Source organism: Dendroctonus ponderosae, unplaced genomic scaffold (assembly GCF_020466585.1).
Source record: "Dendroctonus ponderosae isolate FM_Combo_2020 unplaced genomic scaffold, Dpon_F_20191213v2 Dpon_F_20191213_6, whole genome shotgun sequence".
Classification (NCBI taxonomy): Eukaryota; Metazoa; Arthropoda; class Insecta; order Coleoptera; family Curculionidae; genus Dendroctonus; species Dendroctonus ponderosae.
Window position 1 is genome coordinate 13,062,109 of NW_026018814.1, and position 9,215 is coordinate 13,071,323.

The 9,215-nt window shown below is 34.7% G+C and overlaps 1 protein-coding gene across 2 annotated transcripts in view; it reads left to right on the forward strand.

Moving 5' to 3' along the window:
• The window catches only part of LOC109546566 (homeobox protein invected), a 111,685-nt gene that overhangs the window by 92,557 nt on the left and 9,913 nt on the right, over positions 1–9,215 (forward strand). Inside the window, exon 3 of one of the 2 annotated variants that reach the window (XM_019917559.2) lies at positions 4,338–4,343. The exons of the other annotated variant lie outside the window; for it this stretch is intronic. Coding sequence (XP_019773118.2) covers positions 4,338–4,343 — 6 coding nt within the window. The remainder of the gene's footprint in view (positions 1–4,337; positions 4,344–9,215) is intronic. 2 annotated transcript variants of the gene reach the window in all.

Here is a 9,215-nt window from a genome sequence, read left to right on the forward strand (position 1 = left end):
CAAAAACTTCACCCAAACATTCACAATGGCAGAAGATAGACAGGAGTGGAAAGAAAGCACATAACGACTAAGAAGAAGATACACTACATTTCTTTCGTCCGTACTTCTGAGTTAAGTTTTCAAAGAAATTTGCATATTAAATCTCGCGTGATCATATTCTTTATTTGACGACTTCCTGTGTAAATGCCAGATACTTTTGCTCACTCTATAAATCAAAAAGTAAAGACATATTGCAAGTGTATTCATTGCTGTCTACTACAAAGACTTACAAGGGTTATTAATTCCCGCTATCTCCCACACTTGTAGGAGTCTGCTGGGGTAATCTCCAAGCGATCCCCTCAAATCAAATAAACACTGCGATGAAATTAATGCACTGACGACTCTTGCAATATTGGCCATGCCTTTTAGGGAACACAACCCTTAAGTAAACTTTCCTTTTTTCAGAGCAGAGCCGTAATTTACATTATTCTGACTAATGTATGTCTTGGTTTGCTGTTATTCTAGGTTCAATCAAATTTAATAATATTTGGAACGATTACTTTTGCCTGCGGAAATTTATAATTAAAATTATATCAATATTCTGTTGAAATTATTATATAATAAAAGACATTATTTAATTCCCCTTCCTTTCGAACAGAAAAATGCAATGTAAAATATTTTAAAATGGAAATATGGAAACAAAATCCTATAAATACTTTATTTGGTGAATAAAGTTCTTCGAGTCAAGATTTTTGAAAAAATGTTAATAAAAATAATAATTATTTAAATAATGAACCGAAAAATATTTTAGAATGTTTAATTCAGTTCATCAAAAGATTTGTCCTTCGAAGAAGGAGATTCCTGCCAATACAGGGATACAAGAATTTTTATTAGCTTAGTAAACTTGTTTACTAATATCAGTCAATATTTCATCCGGAAGCTCATTGATTTGTTCATTAGGTAGGAAAATTGATTGCTGTTAACATTCGCGTCGATTCCGCCTCTGTTCTTGCACGATAAACAGCAATAAAGGGTACCGCTTGAACAAAATGTAAAAACGGTCCGATAAGGGCGTCTTTTGCGGGGCAGCCGCCCGATTAGATTGCCCCCTTTTTGGGCTGTTACGGGGTTACTGCGGGGTGGAGATAACGGCCGGAACGCGCCGTGAATTTATATTAGAAATCCGGGAACGCAACGTGAGACACGAGCGTTTTTTCCATTCGTTTTCAGGAGGGTGAAAATTGATTCGAACGATTTTCAAAAGGGTATCGGAATGAGGTAAATTTGTTTTATTTGATATGTGAATCTCATTGTGTCCCGAATTTGGACTAAATCGATGTATCCAAGCACTATTGAGCCAATTAAGGCCACGTATTTGCGATCGTCCTACTGGCCATCTGAATGGTTTAATTTGTAGACGTTTTCGCTTTTTCCAGTCATTTTTATTTTGTTTTGGGAAAGAATGTTTGTAGTACACCTTTTGCAATAGGCTAATAATATATGTATGCTACAAAACATCAATGTAAATTATATGTTTATATTTATTGCTTACGTTATGTAGTGCGTTTTCTACGTACCCATCATTACGACCCGGGAAATAAGACTCAAAATTGGGGGCTGGGTAATTTCAGAAAATTATATTTTTAGAATTTTCTTCAGATTTAGAAGTGCTTAGGTGACTTAGAGAGCTAGTGATTTTTTTCGAATTGAACCATCCATCATATATTTTGCTATACTATATATAAGTTACAAAATCAAGTATCCAAACAGTAGAGGTTTAAAATTTCCTTTTAAATTCAATTTATATTTGAAACAAGTCGGATCTATTTTTCAAAGCTTGAAATGTAGGCCGATGGTCGTTTAAGTAATAAAACGTGTATGTCTATGAACTACATATGGTAGAAAATATTCAAATAAAAACAATTATAAGTAGATATTTTTTCCTTATGTTGGAATGTTTAGTTTCAGAATTACATTAAAAACATACTGGTAATTGAATCATCTATCATCATTTAAAATAGCGAGTTGCTCAAATATACTTTATTTCTCGAAATGAAGTGGAATAGTGCTAAATAATACGCAAATATTCAGGTGCTACTAGAACATTAAAAACTTAAATTGCTTTTCTTTCAATAATAGCGGCCAAACAAAAATGTATGTTGGAATTAAGTTTCTGTTAGTAAAATTAGTAAAATTTTATCTTCTTAATTTATTTTCTTATTTCTTATCTCCAAAATTTACTTTTGCCAAACACGTTGTTTGTTTTAACGCAAATAATAATAATACATCTAAAAAAGTTAAAATAAATTTTAAAATGCTTTTTCTTCAAAACTTGTAGGTTTTTTAACGTTTTATCTCAGTTTTTTTGCCGTTTCTTGAGCTTGAGTTCCCATTTTTATAGTTTTATATGGTTTGACGATATTTGAAAAATCTATTTAATAAGGTGTTTTTTGGGTTACTGAAGGCTTGTCTTATTGCTTCCAATTGATTCAGTCTTTTGCTTATCCAGATCGTCGTCGTCTGTTTCTTGAAAAAATTGTCTTCTGTTGTTTATAGACTGGAGGGTTTATTTGGTAGAACAACAGTTTCGGAATTCTTTATAGCAGACGTCAGCCAATCTCCTGAAGTCGCAACGGATGCGGTTGCTTCTTATAAATTATTATTATTGCATTTTATAATGGCATTATAAAGTTGCAGGTTTCGGAATCGCTAATTTCAGGCTCAACCCAGCTAATGAGAGCTAAGAGTCTCAAAACCGATCCTGGGGGTGCCTGAGGTTAGGGCATTTTGAAATGTGCACTTGCCTATTTCAATCAGTGTGTTGTAAAAACATCAATAGTGCCTTGCGAGTTAAGATTTATAGTAAATAATTCAATGCTGATTATATAGATAGTTATTAATTACCTTCTACATCTTTAATGTCACTAATGGAGACAGCTGAACTTTGAGGTCTTCGCATCCGGACACCAAATCTAGATCAGCTCATTGCGTTTCTTTAGAACATCGGCTAATTATTTTTTAAGTTTTCAATTTTGTTTATCTATGAATGCGTTATTATAGATAGATAAACGCAGGTTACATAATTTGATTCAATGTAGTGAATGATGAAAATGACGTCCACATTCCACGTGACTTGCACCAAGTCTAGATATATGTGCAAGGAATATTTTCTGTTGAAATATTAATTATTCCTATCCCTATCCTTATCTTACGTTTCGAGTTTTCAATGTTTTCGGATCTATCTAATATACACTTTTCCTTTAAACATCCCTACAAAAACCTCAAATGGTGCAGAGTGCGGTGATTGTGATGGCCATTCAATATCGGTTCAAAAACTTCCGACAAATCGTCATTTTCTTACGGAAAACTCACTGTCTCTCAAATTAATCCCAATGAGAACTGAGAAGAAATCGAAATATCGCTGAGTAGTAAGATTTTTGGTCAAATAGAGTTCTAAAATTCTGTTACCAGTTATGGCAGGCCACAAAGTGATTTTGAGACGAATTGCATGAAATACTCATCATGTGTGCAGTTTCAGATTATCAAAATCGATAATTATGTCTGTTAACAGTTCCATTTGAACAACACACAAAGGCTCCTCATTATTATCACATAGGGCCATCATTTCATTTCTTCATATCATTGTTAACTCCAATCGTATACATACACAAAATTCACTTGGTTTTGTGCATGTGAAGAACTCTCAATTTGGCAACTTTTTAATTGTTTCTCACCCTAACCGACAAAAATAAGTTTTACTGAACTGATTTATTTTAAAACCTTAGTATTTTTTCAGGGCCAAAATGTGTTCGGAATTATTGAAATAATTACACTTGAGTGGTAGTTAAACTGCGGAAATGCAGAAAAATTAATTTATCGAGTGTTAAAACTTATCTCGAATATTGCAATTTTTATTGCTACTGTATGTATTGTCGTTTCGTATACATCACACAGGTAATTACCATTTACGAAAAACCAATAGCAATTATCACGAGTCATAAACCAGGTCTGGATTTTATTTCCTGTGAAATTATTGAGAGGGTGAACAGCAGCAGGCGAACGCGATATGGGATTCGGTCGCGATGTAGACTTTAAAATTCCTTTTATACGCCATTTAACAGCTACTGGACCGTGCTATTCGATATTGGCTGCTTTAGAACACTTTTTATTGAAAAGTGTAATAAAAATTCCGGCATGCGTGTTTATCTGCGAATTGAGGGAACCAAATGAGGTGGAAAATGAGAAGTGTTCTGTAGGCGTCCGCTTTTATTCCAACCCGTTTATGCTTTCGTTTGATTTGTTACTGTCTTAAAATTATATTTTTGTTTATGCTAATTAGTTGTTTCTCTTTGTTCTAGGAAGAAGTAAGCAGCCAATGAACCTACCACTGGGCTATATTCTCGGAAATGTCAGAGTGAGCTTAATGTGATTTCGTTTTAATTCCTTACGTTTCAACATTTCCATAATCGTCATTTATAGAGTCATTTGTCTCGGAAAGGTCAATTAACATATCCGAACAAAAACAATCCGCCAAACAAAACAAACAAACAAAAATACATGTGCTAATTGCCATACTTATCACTACAAAAACCATTCGATTTTGTAAGGAAAAAGTCTGCTAATTACCATCCGGGCAACTAGGCCGCTTTAACTAATGCAGCATTTCTTGTAATAAGATATAATTAAGCAGTAGACGGGCAGCCATCAATCTTGGAAATAAAACGCTGCACTACGTGACGAATTACTAATTGAAACCAAGAACAAAGTACGAAATAAGGCATAAAAAAAGAATAAATACACAGAAAAAAAGACAATGCCAATTCCGAGAGATGGAGGACAGCTTGAAATACCAACATGGCAACTTGCGTCCGTTTTGAACAACCGGTAAACAAGCTTTACCCACATTTCGCGTAATTGAACGTTATATGAAGCCGCGAATTCAGTACCGGCAATATACAGGGACCATTCGCAATCACGTGAAAAAGTAGTGAGTTTTAACTATTATTGGCAGTTAGTTTTATGATTCGCTGGTGTTTAATTAAACATTTTTAGATCTGATAAGTGTACTTGCAGCTACAGAAAGAGCTACAAAAACTTCTGAAATTCTCACAGCTCTATCACCAGCCGGTACGAATCAAACGCAATATCAATCTCATGTTTGATAATGAAAATGAAAAATGTTTCCAAATATGATGAGAAAGAACTTTTTCAAATGTGTTTTCGTCTATGCGATGTGATTTTAAATTGGCCCCACTTTCTGGGGGAGCCGTAGAGGGTGTTTAGGTTTAACTGTGACTTAAAACCACAGCACTATAGTGAAAATTAAACAAAACTCGATATGTTTTATCCTAAAATTACTCAACACTATTGGTATGGGTCTAATTTCTATTGCGGCAGAAATTTCTTAATCGGAAACAAGGACATCCAGAGCTGCCATGCTATTTGTTTTATTGCAATAAAACATACTCTCAACTAGAAATTTATCAGTTCGCGTAGTTCTTAACATATTTGTTGTGAATACGTGTTTTTGGAAACACACAATAAAAGTTTAATTCCGAGTCTCCCAGAAATACATTTAAGAGTACCTACCTACCTCAGAAAATGATAGAGACACCTGAATATTCCACATTATTATATAATTTACGATAAACTCTGCGACTAATCGCTACTAATTGAGTTTGAAATTGAGTGTAATAAATCAATAAATTTATACTCGAGATTGGTGGTCAAACATTATTACCTCTTTTTTATCACAAAAATCCGTATAAACGTTTACTTTCAATGTTCAAGATAATGTTCCATGTATGCAAACAAATTCCATAATTTCAGGAGTGAAAAAGATTTTCAATCGCATATTGATTGGACTATACGTAACGAACTGCTAATAATAAGGTTCGAATTGCATTTTCAAATGCAAAAGGCAAAAAATGCGTCCATGCAAAAGAAAGCTATAGAACAAAACTGTTTAAATTTGACGTGACTGTAGCTATGAAGAGTAGAAGAGAGAAACTATAATTGAAATTTGATTAAAGTATGTACCATGCGATCAAAATCCGTACAAACGTTAACCTTTATTATAGATACATCTAGCATCAGGAAATGTTATTCCTACTAATTGGACCAATTTACTAAATCACTAGATTGAGCCATATTAATCTCATACTTTCCAAAGCGATAACAAATGTCTAGCCAAATAGATTGTGTTTTTTAGACTTTTTTCTATAGAATTTTCTGCAATTATTAGAAACCAGTTAATATACCAATAATACCTAATAATAGTAATGAATACGTAGACGTTCTTTTGTTAAATAACTTCATGGTCTCGGAAACCACAGCAGATACCAAGAATTTTACAAAGGTTAATAATTGCGGTTTTAAATAGTTTACTCGAATCGAAATTTAGTGTCCTGAAATTCCACTAGAGAGTTACCAATAAATATAATAATGATTTACTTACAAAGTACGGGAAGTGGTATTTTACCGCACTCCAATGGTAGGCAACGAAGCGGGCGTCCAAGCCACTTCAGCACAAAGCAGGTTCAAAAACTGATTAATTTTTCATGAATTATTTAATTAAATTTTTTCCTTTCTGAAAGTGTGCAGTATTTTTTTTATTTGAAAGAGTGCGGTTAAGTGACTTTCCTTGAACATTTGCTAGATATAAATATGTTACGAGCGAATCATAAATCTTGAAGGTACCTACCTCTTTCTCAAAAAAGGGAATTTTTTTATATGAAAGTAATCAACTTTGCCGCACGCGGTGTTCTAAAGTGATGCTTTCCGTTCCCAATGGAGTGCGGTAAAATGCACTTGCACGCAAACAAGTTGTTAGAAAACACTACAAATTCAGAAAAGAAGACTTCACTTATTAGATTAACATTTATTTGTACTGCAGTGTTCGTAAAGTCCGTCTTTTATGAACGTATTTGGAATTTTCCGTAAATAGGCGAAGGAAAGTAATTAACTTTGTAAATAACCGAAGGAAAAATTGACAGTAGAAGAAAGTGGATGAGACGATCTTATTGTGGAACTATATAAGGTCATTCATGAGTAACGGGCATTACTTGAAGGTAGGTTTGCCAAACCAGATTGACTAACCACTAGTCAATAAGAGGTGGAGATCATCATTCCGAAACGAGAAAACCAAGCCAAGTGACAGACTAATGATTGCAGACTTTGGAATAATGCTCCAAAAACTCATCAATTCGAATAAGAAGAGGAATGTGAATACGCATCAACCAATGACCTTCTTGAAGCTCTATCTCAACTACCAGGTCTGGGCGATCACGATGACCTAAACCAACAATGAGAAGAAATAAGAAGATGAATTGAATTGGCCGCAGCAAAATGCCAGAAATAACAGGCCAAACAAATAAGGAAACGGATGACGAATGAAACACTAGAACTAGTAGAACAGCGAAGAAATAGCAAGCGCTCTAACACAGCCCTAGACAGACAAATAAAAACGGAGACACGCAAGGACAAAAACCAATACATAAACAATATCTGCATGGAAATAAAAAACCATGTGAACCAGAACAATATTTATGACCTATATAAGATGACCGGGAAACATGATAACCGACCTGAAGAAATAGCCGAAGTATGGAAAAACTACTTCACCAAATCGTGCCATGATAACTCTACAACATCTGTGGAACCAGAGAACAGTATGAAATGAAGCCGGATATTCTTAAAACCGAGGTAGAGAAAGCTATCAGAAAACTTGGAGATAGAAAGGCAACGGGACCAGACAACATAAATGATGAAACAATTAAAGCAATTGGCATAGCAGGAATGAACAGCATGTATACTATTTGCCAATGGTATGAACATCCGGAAAATGACCAGAAGAGTGGGCAAAATCTCTGCTAATACCTCTATGCTAAAAAGGTTCCCCTGCAGACTGTGCAGATTGCAGATGAGCAATCAAGATTTGCCCTTGGAAAAGGTACACGGTAGCAGATCTTGAACGTAAGGCAGATAATAGAAAAGAACAGCTAAATCCAAGTGAAAGCATACTTGTGCTTCTGGATTGCACAAAAGCGTTTGATAAAGTGAATTGGCGCAAACCATCGCAAATACTAAAGGAAATAAGATTAAGGATATTCGGACGCATACTGTCGCCAATACTGTTCAACATTTACACTGAATACATTATGCGAAAGTCACTAGAACATTTTCTGGCGCGAAGTCATTGCGAGCGTAAGTTGGTAAATTGATGTTTCTACACCCTGCAGAAGACATAAGAAGTATAAACGGTAGCTCACATGTTGCATATTTTGCAATAAAATATATTTTTTAATTGTTGCCAGTGGCGTGCGTACCGGCACACTACCGAATTTGTTAAAAAATGGCACCGACTGCATTTTTGAATTATTACAATTGTTGTTCAAATTTCTTATTATATTCCAAATAGAAACTCCTTTTTAAAAATGCACTCATTTTTTGTTACGACAAACGGTTGTTTCTAAGGTCAGATTTGCGGTAGGTGGGGCAAATTGGACGCAATTAAATGTGAACCACCGTTTGTATTGGAGCAGACAAAAACTGACGGTTTATAGTCTGTAGCCCATACATAACTCTGTGTTTTATAGTCTGTAGCCCATACATAACTCAGTGGCAAAATCGGATAAAAATATCCAAATGTTTTAAAAGCTGGACTATTTTACTATCAATCGAAATACAGATTTACAAGTGTTCAGAAATTAAACCTTTGTTTTCCACACACTTATCGATTCTTCTTCTGAGATGAGCTACTGCTCTGTCCTGTTCGACTATTGGCAGCGTCCATAATGCAATTCTGAAGTTCTGCGTCTGGATTGGGATTGGGCAAATTCTAGTAGACTTCTGTATCCAACGAAAAATTAAATTATCCAGTGGTGCTAAATCAGGTGAATGTGGTGGCCAACGCACAGAGTCAATCAGTCCAGAAAAAGAAAGTCCTGTTGGAAATCAATACCGTTTCTTATTGACAGTGGAACGCCGTCAAAGAGGTTTGGGAATGTATTCTGCTGCAGGACTACATTTTTCCGGGCGTAAATCGATTATTGATTATAACTGGAGCAATGAAATAACCTTCAATTATTGCACTTATTGCCTCACATTTAATGAAAAGCTCTACTGGAAATGAGTTTTCGTTATCGCATAAGTAAAGTATATTCATAGGTAGATAGGATTCCAGGTATTAATAATAGGTGATTCTGAATTCAACGCCAAAACTCCAATCTCTTGCC